The sequence below is a fragment of the Crocuta crocuta genome, unplaced genomic scaffold (assembly GCF_008692635.1).
Source record: "Crocuta crocuta isolate KB4526 unplaced genomic scaffold, BGI_CrCroc_1.0 scaffold140, whole genome shotgun sequence".
NCBI lineage: Eukaryota > Metazoa > Chordata > Mammalia > Carnivora > Hyaenidae > Crocuta > Crocuta crocuta.
The window spans coordinates 6,633,510-6,647,993 of NW_027527775.1; the positions used below are offsets into that span (position 1 = coordinate 6,633,510).

The window sequence follows — 14,484 nt, forward strand, 5'->3', positions numbered from 1 at the left end:
GGTCCCAAGAAACAGATGTTAATAATTTTGACTAGTGTAAGGCCAGGCTTTCTGGCCTGCTCTTGAATATACTTGGGGACACCAGCATATAGATAATAATTAGCCCATAAACACGTGACCATAAATAGGCCAGCAGTTTGCCTTGAGAGTGTAGGTCTGTGTGAATTATCGGAGCACCAAAAAATACATCCTTTTTTCAGGTGAGTGAAGGGCCCCCTCTGAGGCTCTGGAGGTCAACCATCGAAATCCCTGCTATGCCTGAGGAAATCTTAAAGCGCCTACTTAAAGAGCAGCACCTCTGGGATGTAGACCTGTTGGATTCCAAAGTGATTGAAATCCTAGACAGCCAAACCGAAATTTACCAGTATGTCCAAAACAGTATGGCACCCCACCCTGCCCGGGACTACGTCGTTTTGAGGTGAGAGTTTCCAAAATGCTTACTGTGGCAGGGTGAGCCTGGTGCCACTGAGTGTGATTAGATGGTAACATTATGTAAAACAGAATGTGTGGAACCCTTCCAGACATGGAGAATGTATCTGTATGTTTTCCAACAGTGTGTTAACCACTGAAAACTGTTTGAACACTTCTGGAACTGAACTCAGAAATAGAGCCACATTCAGTTGAAGATGCTCATTGGTAGCAGATTCTTGGCCCTTTTAGGATAGATTTTCTCCCTAGAAACAGCAAGTGAATGCGTAAGCCAGGAAATAATGTCTAAGTTCCCAGGGCGCTGTGGTTAAAGCTGAATTATATGTAATTCACAAATTCTCTGGAGACATGATGGAAAGGGGAATTCCAAAAATCTATGAGGAGACATCTCCTCATTAGTCCAGAGCTTTCCAACAGAGCAACACTCATCTGGATGTCCATGTGCAGATAAATTTGTGAAATGTAAAAATGGCTTTCAGTCACACTTAAAATTGGTTCTCTTTCAAAGAACTGATATGTGACTATATACTCACTGGTGTGACTCTGCACAGAGTTACTCAATTCAAGAGCCCTTGCATAATAGTGCAAAGGACACCATCTCTCCAGGACTGGGTCACACCGCATAGCCACTGATCCTGCCCCTTAGCTGTCTTCTGAGAGTGGGGCCCCATTTTAAACTTGGCTTCTAGAAAATTCCATCTTTTTCCCTCTGATTTTTTCTGCAGAACATGGAGGACTAATTTACCTAAGGGGGCATGTGCCCTTTTACTCACCTCTGTGGATCACGACCGGGCACCTGTGGTGGGGGTGAGAGTCAATGTGCTCCTGTCCAGGTATCTCATCGAACCCTGCGGGTCAGGGAAGTCCAAACTCACCTACATGTGCAGAGCCGACTTAAGGTATGTTCTGATTCTAATTTTTGACACGGTGAGGGTCATGCAGGAGATGAGACTTCTTGTCTGATACAGAGAATGGCTTAAATGAACACATCATTGTGTCTTGTCTGTTCTCTAAAGAGCAGTTTTTGTAAAGTAACACCTTCGTGTTCCTTGGTGTTTGGGGGATTGCTTCCTGATTTCGGTCCCTTAGAAAATGTGGTACAAAAGCAATGAATTTAAAGCCACAGGAAGTGAGAGTTTGAAGTAGCAAACAGATGATTCTCATTTTATATTCAAAGATATTTGAATATATGACATACCCTTTTAGTAATTAATTAGGCCTGTACTCTGTGCCATCGATGAATATGTGTTCATATTCACAAATTTGTGAAATTCAGCAACACAGACAAAAAAAGAACCTCTAAAAAGTTTCCAGAGTGGTTAAATTCTCATTTGAAATCTTTACATCTCAGTACTTTTTCAACTGTCTGTGGTTTTTGATCTACATGCTAAACCTTTTTCCAAATACTGTCCCTCAATATCTGTACTCAGTATGTTGTTCCTTGAGAAACTTGTGGTTCCAGAGGTATAACAGCTGTGCCAGATTACCTTGGAATATGATCTTTACGTAGAAGGTTTCTGGATCAAGAAATGGAAATGTATTCCACATCCCCTCCAGCTTATTTCAGTGTTTTTGTGCTTTTCCTTCCCATTATAGGGGCCACATGCCAGAGTGGTACACAAAATCTTTCGGACATTTGTGTGCGGCTGAAGTTGTGAAGATCCGAGACTCTTTCAATAATCAGAACACTGAAACCAAAGACCCCAAATCTAGGTGATTACTGAAACCAAGCGACTGCGTCCACTGTCTGGATATTTGTTTCTAGAATTCTTGCCAGTCCTTGGAAGAATGCATTCTGAGTCTAACCTGAAACAAAGAAAACGACAAGTTGGAGTATAGGAATTGACTATCGCGATTTAAGACATTTTCAAAGCTGCTTCCTGTTTGTTTAAGGTTTAGAGTATAGACCTTGACTGGAATATAGAAGACTGTGCAAAAAAAAAAAAAAATTATTCTTATTCAAATTGCTTCTGAGAAGCAAAACTATAAATACATTACGGAAAATAATGAAGATACTTCATTCTCTTGTGATACTGGCGTATGTGTACCTATGTCATTTTATTTGCAGCGTGTTGAGGGACTGGTGTATCCACTGGAATAGTTGGTACTCTTTGACATGTTTCTCACTGAGATGAGCAAAGAAAGGTTTGCACAGAGGAGTGTGTGTATGTGTGTTTGTTGCTGGTTGAATGGCACAGATGTATACGCTGGAATGCAGTGGCTGGCACACTGAGGCGCCTCCAAGGAGGATACTGATGCGTCAGGTTCAGTTTAACCTGGAATATCTGACTGCCCATGGATCCATCCAGGAAGGGAACCCAACACCCTTGCCCACTTGTTTTTTTATTTTCCCAAGTTATTAAGCACATTCCTTTTTTTTTTTTTTTTTAAACCAACCTCCTCTTTCCTTAAAGTAATTGTAGTAGATTGATTCTGGTGTCCCATCTCAAACACAGTATATCTTTAGATCTGATTGCAAACAGTGATATAGTTTTTACTATAGACACAGTATAGATCAGTTCAGGGAAAAAACTCTGCCCCTCCCCCCATCCCCACCCTTCATTGCTCCAAAGCAGTTTTATTTTGGGTTTTTGTGTTTGTTGTTTATGTGTTTGTTTTTTAAGTCGAGATGTAACAAGTGAACACTAGCATCTGCTCCTCAATCAGGCCCCAGAACTTTTTACCTGTTGGAATTCTTTTTTTCTCATGTTCATAACCGAAACTCTTGAAAACATAGGAAACTATGTCTATCCCAAGGAAATCCCTGTAAATTTAAACCAAGGTATTAAATTTTAACAACAGGCATGGATTGTTGTTATTCACAACGTTTCTGAAGGCTGCACATACTTAGTAATTGGATTTGGCCTTTTCAGCAAATGGGTTTTCTGGCTTTATGACTTTTTTCCCCCTTGGCTTTGTTTTCCCTACCTTTCTTTTTCTTTTCCTTTATATTGATGCCCCTGGAATGTATGTTAGTGGTAAAGGAAAATAGCTATCACAGGAAGAAAACTCAAAAAAGTACCAGCACAGTTTTTTGGAAGGGTGGTCTTTATACAGGTTTTACTGTAGCCATAAAGATTGACTCATGAGACAGTATTAGTGACTTTATTTTGTATGGATCAAAAGTGAATAATGTATGAATGAGAGTTGTAAGAAGGAGTTTTATTTTGTTATATTATAGTTACCGTTGTCAGTGTTATTTCAAAGGTTCTTTGAAGAATTTGCAGCGGGGGGAAGATTAGAGTTTTAAAATTTGAGTATTTTGGATATCAGTGTTCCTCATGAAGATATACTTGTATATTCAATTTTAATAGCTTTCAGATTTGTAAGATTGTATGTTGTATTGTATATACCATTCTATTAAGATAAAGAAACATGTCCACATGTCCACTGTGCTTTCAAACCTAGATAAAGCATGATAAAAATTATTATTTAAAATATACTTGTATTTATACCTCAGATATTCTTTTGGGTTTTGTACCTCAAGGCTTTTTTTTTCCTAATGTAAATACACTTTACATGAATACAGTCTAAGTGAAAAAAAAATAAAAGAAGAGGTTTATAACTTGCTCTATATCTGTACAGAATATAACCCATAAGTGCACTATTAAATGTTTAAAGTAAGGGAAAGGTCTGGCCTGCTTTCCTCTGTATTGCATCTCACTCTTCCCCTCAGAACCACAGATTGCAAAGCGTATCATCCTGGCATCAACCAAAATGAAAATCGAATTTGCTGAAGGAAAAATCGGACTGCAAACAATTCCAAGGCCGAACTGCGACTGAGCCACCCACTAACAAACAGGAAGCCCTGGTGAAGGTTCAGGAAGCATGGAGATTCTCTCCTAACAAAGGTCGTTAGGAAACGATGCTGAGAAAGTTACAAGAATAAGGAATCAGCAAGAGAAAGATGCTCAGAAGCAAAGCCAAGGTCACCATTTAATTCCACAAAAGGTCTCTTTCCCACTGTTCAGCTTTCCTTGGAAAGGATTCCTTACATATTTGACAACAGGAGAATTCAGAGGGCGTGAACGTTCCAAGAATTCTGTGTAAGTCACCTAACATGATACGCCACAACTTCCTAATTGTGACTCATTGCCTAGATTGTAAGCTCTTCGAGGGCAGGGCTCTCCTGCACATCTTTATAACCCCCTACAGCAGCTTTCAGTGTTTTGTACTAGTAGGCACCTAATAAATTTATTTGCTAAATGGAACTGGTTGAATTAGCCCCTGTCATTTGAAAAGGAGGAGAATCGAGGCTGCCATCTATCGTAAGCCCTCACTTTGGTTCATCAGGGTCTATTTTGAGATTGTACAGAGTAGATGTTGCTAAAGTTTGAACGGGTAAAGATATGCGGAGACTCTCTGGAGGCTGTGGACGCTGCTGGTAAATTGAAGAGTTCTTTGTGACCGTTTTAAGCAATCTCGTTTCTAGGAAACTGGTATCCATTTTAGAAGGTTTTATTTTGACACTCACTCACTCTGGGCACAGTAAAGGGGAAAAAACCAAACCTCATAATTTTTAAAAAGACACACAGACCAAAGGCCTTTTTTTTTTTTTGGTCCCTTCTTCCAGACCTAGTTTCCTCAGAAGTAAATAAAATAAAGATCAAAACATAACATTCTGAGCCTGTAATACCTACTACTTTAGTTGCTGGACAGGCCACGGAAGGTTACCAGGATGGAGGAGACATCCTTACCGACCCGATTCAGTTGAGTCAGTTATTCAACACCGACTGTTTACCTCACACTGTGCTCAGTACTGAAGATAACAGCGGTGAACAAGGTGTCCCCACCGTGCCCTCACGGACACTAATGGACAAATGAAGTGCCCTGTACTGGCTGAGGACAGCTCTAATCCCAGGAAGGGCAGCTTAATATCTTAATTGACCAAAACTCAAGGTAACTATTCTCAAAAACATCTTACTTGCCAATTTATAGATAGAATAACATGGAAAATTCTGACAAAATTAAATAGTTTCTAAGACATTTTAAGAGCTGATGGACATAGGAGATTTTTGAAAAGTAAAATCTAAAGAAAAATTAAGGAAAATGATCCAAACCAAATCAGTAGTTTCTAGCATCACTAGTTAGGGTGTGTGTGTGTGTGTGTGTGTGTGTGTGTGTGTGTGTGTGTTATGTATAATGGTGTGTAGAATTTTATAGCACTATTCATGGGTCTTTATTCTACTTCTGTGCTCTTTACACACTTAATTTAAGCTTTACACATGCCCCATGAAGCATAAGTATTATTCTAAAATAAGGATATACCTTAGAGAGGTAGGGACAAATTAAGGTCCCCAGAGCAGGAAAAAGGAGCCAAGTTCCTTCCTTCCAGCCCAGGTCCACTACCCTGTCCATCTCCCATTTGTTGACCTTTCCCTAAGTAGGAAGAGATACTTGTCTCATCGTAACAGCCAATCCACGTGGCCACAGCATCAAAATTGAGAAAAACTCTAGGAAAAATGGAGGTTCACAGCAAAATAATCACCTTAATCCAAGTCTCAAATTCAATTGTCCCTATTCCTGAGATGCCTCAGGTAAAATTATGTAGGTAAAAATAAACACGAGACAATGTTTTGTTTCAAGTTAAGGCTCCAAAGAACTTACAGTTGTGTTTGCAAATTGAATATATGATTTGAAATGTACAAAGACGCGTCTCACGCCTCCCTGTGAAACACAGGACAGATTCTTCCCCAGCCGCCAGCCCAGAACAGACTGTGCTCTTACCGCCACTGGCCCAACCCCTCTGATCTTGAATCGCTTCAGGGTTACAAAGGTAACGTCTCCCCACGGGCTTCTTAACCTGCAGCTCAGAACCAGAACCCAGGTCCTGTGACTTTCTGCAGCCCCTCATTATGCCCTTCCCACCACACAAGCGTACCATGAAATACAACTGAGATCCTTGTGAACATGCTTTCAAAAGCAAGAGCAATTGAAAGGTAAAGGAGCTTTCCTGAAAGCAAAGTGGAATTTGGCCCAGATGCTTTCCCTCACCTGCCTGTTGAAGCATACATTAATGATTATAAGGCAGGAATCCTAAACAATGAGATCATGGCATGCATGTCATCTTGGTGTTCCATCAGGATGAAATTTGCCTAAGGAATTTAAATTCCATTTGCCTAAGGAATGCAAATTACAAAAGACCTCAAAGAGCCTGTGGCACCGGGAAACTCAGGTAGGTCTGTGCAGTTGCAATGAAATTGGGCCCATTCTCCAGGGGGTGATCAGTCCTTTGCAGGCAGGGAGTTTGCTAAATCATGTTGGCAGTGGCAGCCCGAAGTAATTACCCTTGCTGTGTATACGCCGTTCCCATCGGAGCCGCAGTTTGGCTGTCTGGGCCCAAGGCTGTGTTGACACCTATAGCATAAACACCATGCAGAGATTTTTCATCTCATTGCACTTAAAAAAAAAAAAAAAACAAAACTAGTTCAGGGCTAGAAACATGGCTCCTCATGAGGAATTTTCATATCTTTTTCTCCCTCTCCTATCAAGATGCAAAGCATTCTGGACAGCAAAAGCCTCGCTCTCCTTATGACTCTGAGAATGGCTCTGATCAACCATGGTGAGAGACTCACTCCTCTAAAAATGGTCTAATTCCCAAGGAAATTGTTTCAAAACGCTTTGTAGGTTACAGATGCTTTTCAAGTGTAAGTGTGTTTGGCTCAAGCCTGAATGGCCTTGTTCAGCGACCATGTATGAAGCATTATAATGTGTGAGGTCCTGGGATGTGTGCATTACATATGGTTAATGTCACTTGTAAATTTCATAGCAGTCCTCTGAAGGAGACCTCGTTAGACTTATTTTATAAATGAAAAAGCTCGAAGAGGGAGGGAGGCTTAAAGAAATAAAGTAGCTATTAATATTTGCAAAGGGACTCAAATTCTAGAGCAGCCTGCTCAATAGAACATTCTGCCGTGATGGAAATGTTCCCTCTCTGTGCTACTAGAGTGGCCACATGTGGCTGTGGAGCACTTAAAATGTGGCTAATGTAACCAAGATGCTGAACGCTTAGTTTCATTTACACTTTTTGTTAGTTTGGGGGCGCCTGGGTGGCTTAGTCAGTTAAGCGTCCCTCTTTAGCTTAGGTCATGATCTCACGGTCAGTGAGCTCCAGCCCCGTGTTGGGCTCAGTGCTGACAGCTCAGAGCCTGGAGCCTGCTTCGGATTCTGTGTCTCCCTCTCTCTGTGCCCCTCCCCTTACGCTCTGTCTCTCTCAAAAATAAATAAACGTTTAAAAAATTGTTAATTTTTTACTAGTTTAAATTTAAATAGCTACATGTAGCTAGTGGCTACTGTGTTCATGCAAGTTCTATTTCCAAGATTAAAGAATGTTTCCAAGGAATCCAATTCCTATCTCTCTTCCACCTATAACAAAACTCTTGAAAGAGGAAGGAAGGAAGGAAAGGAAGGAAGGAAGGAAAAGGAAGGAAGGAAGAGAGAGAGAGAAAGGAAGGAAGGAAGGAAGGAAGGAAGGAAGGAAGGAAGGAAGGAAGGAAGGAAGGAAAAGGAAGGAAGGAAGGAAGGAAGGAAAAGGGAGGAAAAGAAGGGAGGGGAGGAAAGGAAAGAAAGGGAAAAGGAAAAAAAGAAAGAAAGGAACATGATAAATATTTATTAAAATCTCCCTGGCCACATTTCAACTCCAGTAACTCAGTCAACATTCCACCAGCCATGAGCCTAAGACTGTGTCTCCTCTAACCTATGACCAGTTTCTGCCTTTCTCAAGCTTGAACTGGATTAACCCTTTCCTTTGCTACTAGAATATTTGTACATTTCCAAACCAGAGATAAAGGTGTACCTGATCTGATAGAATGGTTAATAATTGAGAATATTCTGCTCAGCAGGCTGCAAGCAAAGGGAGCCTCACAGATGTTGCTGCTCTGGACAAAAGCAGTTGTCCCTTCATGGTCTCAGCCTGTCCCCACCCTTTTCCTCATCACTGGTGTCCCAGCTTCCTTTCATGTTGGTGACACTGGCCATTGGGCCTCAGCTGTTAGTGCCCAGAGTATCCGCCACTGGTAAGGGCTCCTGATCTAGGTTTGATAACCATGCCACGTCTCAACGCGGAAGTCAGTGGTAGCAACTCTGAGACAAGAATGTATCTTCAACAAGCGTTCCTCACTTGCTGCCTCGAAGGGATATTTCTTAACATGCCTCATCGTTTTCCGGAGTTGTCGAAGATCTGTCATATTAAACAGAATAATTTACTAACGTAACCTATTTTCTTATTTCCAGTATTAATACATATTATTCATAATAGCTAGTCAAAGCTGGAAAGAAGCGTGAAAGAACTTTGATGACGCATGAGCTGAGAGTGTTCTCAGCGAAAGCAGCTTACGAAGGTTTTTAGAGCTGAAGCCCGTCCACGGCTGCCCACTCCAAGCTTGGGGAAGGTTCCTCGCCCTCTGCTCAAGCAAGCACTTCACACAGAAGATAATTAGTCAAAGAAATGGGGGATTTAATGTCACGCTCCAGAGATGTTAGCTTTCCTGACTTCTAGGGCTGGCTGATAGGATGTATTTTTTTCCAATAACAGAGATAAGCCAAGCTGTATTTGGAAGTTCACACAGTCTGTAAAGATGACTAAAGCAAAAGGAAATTTGAACCCTCGGGATCATGCACAAGTTTACAATATCTCAAAGAGATAGAAAATATTTTATTCCAAGACCCAGAACACTGAAAATCAAGTATGTTTTCCTACAACTTTGTGGAAAGAAAAGAAGATGCTGAATTTCCAGAAGCAAAGCGACCTGCCTGGAAAGGCAGGATCGAGGTATAGTAGCTGTTGTTTTGTTGGTTTGTTTTGAACCAACCTAATGCCACCGACACTTTCCCGTCAGATTGATCTTAGCCTCCAGTGTCACCTGTGGGCATCTCCAGGGGGGCCTTCACCCCTGAGTCCTCTAACGGGACTATTCACGAACCCTCCTTTTGAATGACTTCAGCGGGTGGTTCAGCCTAACGTCAAAGGGGCCAGCGGCCATTTAAACTTCACAATTGCGTTTTCTGTGATTTTTGCTTTTTCATGACACAGCAGACCTAACAGAATAAGAAGACACTCCCGTGTATTTGCTTTCACCCATGTTCTAGTCTTCTCTGACCCTAACCCCATTAAATCCCAAGAAAAGTACAAATGGAGGTAACGTCAAGGAACATAAGGCATAGCGCCTCCAAATAAGACGAAACCCTCACTTAAGCCACAAGAGAAGAAAGAAGCAGTATGAGAAGAAAGTAAACAAAACAGGGACCAATGTGGGATCTCCAGTTACTAAAATACACCCACTAAAATCCTGAAGTCAGGGTCACCCCTCCTGCATATGCGTCTGGGTTTTGGAGACTCGTAAAGAGCCAGACTCTTCTGTTGCCTGATGAAACGCCATTTCTCACTTCACTTTTCACCCGAACTTCTTGATCTCTTCCTTTTCTTGTCCCCTTGACATGTGGATCTGCTCCCCTCTGGCCACATCTCTTCCTTGTCTCGCCTGTGACTTTTCTATCTCAATCCTACAAACCAGCCTTACTCCAGGGCCCTCCCCTGGCCTTTCCCTCTGTCTTCCCTCATTCCTTTCCTTCCTCAGTGTCTGTCACCTCTCACACCTGCATGCGGCCCCCCCTCACCCCACATCCCTCCAAAAAAAATGCTTTAAAAACAAAAACATTTTTAATTCGTTTCTTAGGATCCCTTTAATTTACAAAGCAGAAAGATCACTTTGTGTTTCTCTTGCTCCTATTAACGTACAGATACTCAGCCTATCTCTGCCAGACAGGCTTCAGGATCTTTATCATTTGCCAGCTTTGGGCAAGGAGAGCTATCTAAAGTTGTAGAGGGAATAGAGAAGGAGGTAGTAAGGCATTGGGGACAGAGATAATAGTCACTCCGTAAGTTGGGCAGGTAAAGGAGACGGCCGCCATAGGGTGGTGGTCAGAGAAAGTAGATTTGGGGAAATCTTTCCTTTTTTTTTTTTAAAAATAATTGTTTGTTTATTTTTGAGAGAGATAAGAGACAGCGAGATGGGGAAGGGCAGAGAGGGAGGAGAGAGGAGAATCCCAAGCTTGAACTTGGAATGTGTGGCTCGAACTCACAAACCATGAGATCAGGACTTGAGTGGGAACCAAGAGAGGGTGGCTTAACCCACTGAGTCACCCTGGTGCCCCGGGGGGAAATGTCTTAAGTTCAGGGGCAGGTACGCATGGGCTTGAAGTAACTGAGTGGCATGAATTTATAGGTCTGAAGACAAAGGAAGTTCACCAATGGAGACAGGAGGGATACAGAGGGCATGCAAGTCCCTCTGCGGTGGGGAAAAATGGGCTCACAGGGGGAAGGGTGGCTTTAAGAAACAAAGGAACACGCCTTCCTCTGGGACGGCAAGGAAGGACAGGCTCATAACGTAACCTGGTGAGTCAGAGCCTCGGGGACCGTGGAGTCAGAGAATGTTGAACTGGATGGGCCTTCTGAGATGGTCGAACCCAAGTATCTAATTTTCCTGAAGCAAAGGCAGAGATAGAGAGGCTGTGACTGCCCAGAGGTTTTCAGCCACAGCAACAAATGGGCTAAGGCCCACGTCCGGGGAAGAGGCACGCCCGAGGGGTTAAGTTTTTCTCTCCAGTAAAACAGCAGATGCCCGATTTTCAGTGGCAGCCTTGCTCTGCGTTCACCTCCAGCAAGGTGCCCTCGTGTGACTCTCACTCACACCTCTGACGCTCCTCACTACCAGCCGGGCTGCGCTTTCTACTCTCCCGTCGTGGCTCCTGAAGGCTGTGAGGAGCCCTTGGGTTGCATGGATAATGGTTCATCTCAGTGGCAGGTCTGCCTTATTCTAGAACTCCTGTGATGTCGTAGGCGTGACCACAGACTCTGGACAGATTCTCAGAGGTCAAACCACAATATAGACTGAGCCTGTGTCAAACCACAATATAGATCTCAGGGAAATGGTTACTTAGCCTCAGTTTTCATATCTATAAAGTGGAGATAATCATAATAAAGATATTAGAACCGTGCCCAACGTATCAGAAGCACTGTGTAAATATTATTACTTCTGAATGTCTGTTTCTTATTATTTCCTCACTTAAACACATGCTGAAATAAACTATACCTATTTGTAAGATTAATATTGAGATGGATGCTTCATTGATTGACTAATATTAACTAAGATGGATGCTTAATTGATTAATATTAACTAAGATTGATACCGTCCAAGCTTGGGTGGCCTGGCCCCCTGGTGAGGGCCTGACAGCTTCGTTTCCTCATGGAGTCTCTAGATTCCAGCACCAGTGGCCTAGATTTTTACTTGGTTAATCAGTCACGAACGTGTGTTGAGAACAGAGGAAAGGCACAGAAGTGTGTCACCCCTCCTGACTTGGAGATGCGTGTCCTTTTTTTCAAGGAGACAGACAAGTCGTTTCACTAAAACGTGCTGCAGTGGATTTCCCCCCCAGAGGCCCAGAGCAGGAGATGACAGGTGAGCTGGGTGTTGAAGGATGACAGAGGGGACGGGCAAGGCCTTCTGGGCGGGCAGCCTGGAGGAGTGTGGTTTGGGGGAGGAAATGGGGAGGGCTCCGTGGGCCTGGGGGAGATTCGGCAAGAGAAGGGCCTGGAGAAGCAGGCCCCTGTGGGATTGAGAAGGGGCTTGCATACCATTCTAAGGAATCTGTAGGTCACCCTACGGGCATCAGGAAGTTTGGAAAGCCTTGAAGGGGAAGGGCAATGCAATCAGATCTCACTATTTAAAAGAGAAGGCTGTAGCTGCTGTGGAGGGTAAGTTCGGAGGGAAGGGACTGCTGTCCCTAGCAGTCACACCCACAGAAGACTGAGTGACAGGGCCTAGAGGGTCCCTTGGGAAAGAAGCAGGAGGAGCCATTGAACGCAGTAAATCAGGAGGCAGCATGGGCAGGATTTGATGACGCTCTTTTTAGAACAAGAGGGAGATTGGCCATAAGACCCGCGCCCCAAAGCCTAGCCGCGCAGCCAGGGCGGAAGGTGACCTTATAAAAGATTCCAGGGCAGGATAAGGAGATGGGCTCCTTGATAATTATCAGGAACCTACGGATTTGTTTTGTTTTCTTTTTTTCTTAACGTTATGTTTTAGGTTCCCAAATGCCCTAGCTTGTTGGAGACCATGAATTTTGTTCATGAATCCCTTCCGTAATGAGCTGGGGGCTTCACGGTGAAGTAGAATGGAGAAAAGAGTGACTTATGTCACCCAAAAAAACCTAATGAAATAAAATAAGTGAGCACATTAGTAAAAAGGAGTCAGAAATTGCCCTAGACTCTCTAATATTCAAACACAGTCTCTGTTTCACAAAGCTAGTGTTTACCAGAATAAAGAGCTGGTTATTACTTTAATATCTTTAAAACACAAAAAACAAGGGGCACCTGGGTGGCTCAGTCAGTTAAGCATCTGACTCTTGATTTTTGGCTCAGGTCGTGATCTCTTGGTTCGTGGTTTTGAGCCCTGCATCAGGCCCCATGCTGACACTACAGAGCCTGCTCGGGATTCTCTCTCTCTCTCTCTCTCTCTCATCCTCTCCCCCTCACGCTGTCTCTCAAAATAAATAAACTTTAAAAAAAGACCAAAAAAAAAGCTGATGCAAATCACGTCTTAGCACAATAAACCTGTACAAATTGATGAAAATACTGCTGATTTGTAGGGACTTTCATCCTCCGCAGGTGGTGCCCCTTGCTACCCTGTGATCATCAGAAACTTCAATTGGCGGTAATATGATAATATGTGGTTTTGATAAATTATGATTAGAACACTAAGTAGTAAGGTTGGCTTAATGCACTTTCATGGCCAGACATCAGTTTTCAAAATGTGAAGTCCCTGACGATTAAAAAAAACGCACAAAACAAAAGAAAACCTATATCCTGGCCGGTGAAGAGGTTGGAAACCCACAGCAAGTCTTCCTGCCCTACTCATGTCCAGGTTATGCAGCTGGGCGCCGATCAGCCAAGCCACAGGCAGTCCTCCGGGGGACCCAAATGTCCTGCCTGCTCACATTTCCAAACACGTCTGTGAAACAGCTGAGTGGAAACTTTTAACCCTGCCTCGCTCACTCTAATCCACGCTTCAAGAGACTCTAAGAAGGCCCCCAGGGGTGGGGAAAGTGTCCTTCCTCTGTTTTGCCGCACTATTTTGTCATCGTCTGGATTTGTGCTTTGTTTTGTTTTGATTTGTTTGGGTTTGGGTCTGGCGCTGCCACCACCAGTCACCCTCTTTCGGGGGCAAACATCGCTTTACTTCCTTCTCTGTCTGCAACACCTAACCCAGTACCTGTCCTGTGCCCAGCGCTCCAAACAGTGTGAAGCAGATCAGAGACCATCTGCTTAACAGCAAGACTTGGCTTTGAAGCAGAGGACGAAGAGTATATATTTTCTACCAGGAAAAGCTCTGGCTCCAGCCCCAGGCTCAGAAAAGGGAGGGGAAGGGGGGCAGCCTCATGGTCCCATCAGCGGAAGGAGGACCGGCTTCCTCCAGACCACGCCTACAGCACCCCAGCAAACATTTCCAAACACCTACTATAAGCAAGGGGCCAGGGGACACAATCAATATCAGATATGGCTTTGGCTGGCTTGGAGCCTCCATCTAACTGGGGAAATGGAAATCTAACCATTTATAAGAGGGTCTCTTGAGGGCTCTGTGAACGCTCCCTGAATGAGATGCAGAGGGAATGGGACTGTGGATATGTACCTTTCTTGTCCCCCGCATCAGTCTGGACTCTGCAACGCAATCAATCAAATTTTTTTTTTAATTTTTTATTTATTTCTGAGAGAGAGAGCAGGGGAGGGTCAGAGAGAGAGGGAGACACAGAATTTGAAGCAGGCTCCAGGCTCTGACCTAGCTGTCAGCACAGAGACTGATGCAGGGCTCAAACCCACGAACGGTGAGATCATGACCTGAGCCGAAGTCGGAACGCTTAACCAACTGAGCCACCCAGGCGCCCCAATGCAATCAATCTAAATAAGCATTTATCCTCAGAGTTAGGGCTAATGGAGCCTGGAGGAGATTTTAATTAGAGTGACGATGGACAATCACATTTGCATTGGATGCTGGATCTTCC

The 14,484-nt window shown here is 43.4% G+C and overlaps 1 protein-coding gene across 4 annotated transcripts in view; it reads left to right on the forward strand.

Annotated features, from left to right (window-relative positions):
* Positions 1 to 4,640, forward strand: part of LOC144238807 (rho GTPase-activating protein 7) — a 173,030-nt gene extending 168,390 nt beyond the window's left edge. For all 4 annotated transcript variants that reach the window (XM_077772731.1, XM_077772736.1, XM_077772746.1 and 1 more), the window contains 3 exons: positions 201 to 418; positions 1,155 to 1,328; positions 2,026 to 4,640. In XM_077772731.1, the coding sequence (XP_077628857.1) occupies positions 201 to 418; positions 1,155 to 1,328; positions 2,026 to 2,146 (513 nt within the window). In that variant the 3' untranslated portion in view covers positions 2,147 to 4,640. The remainder of the gene's footprint in view (positions 1 to 200; positions 419 to 1,154; positions 1,329 to 2,025) is intronic.
* The last annotated feature ends 9,844 nt before the right edge of the window (positions 4,641 to 14,484 follow it).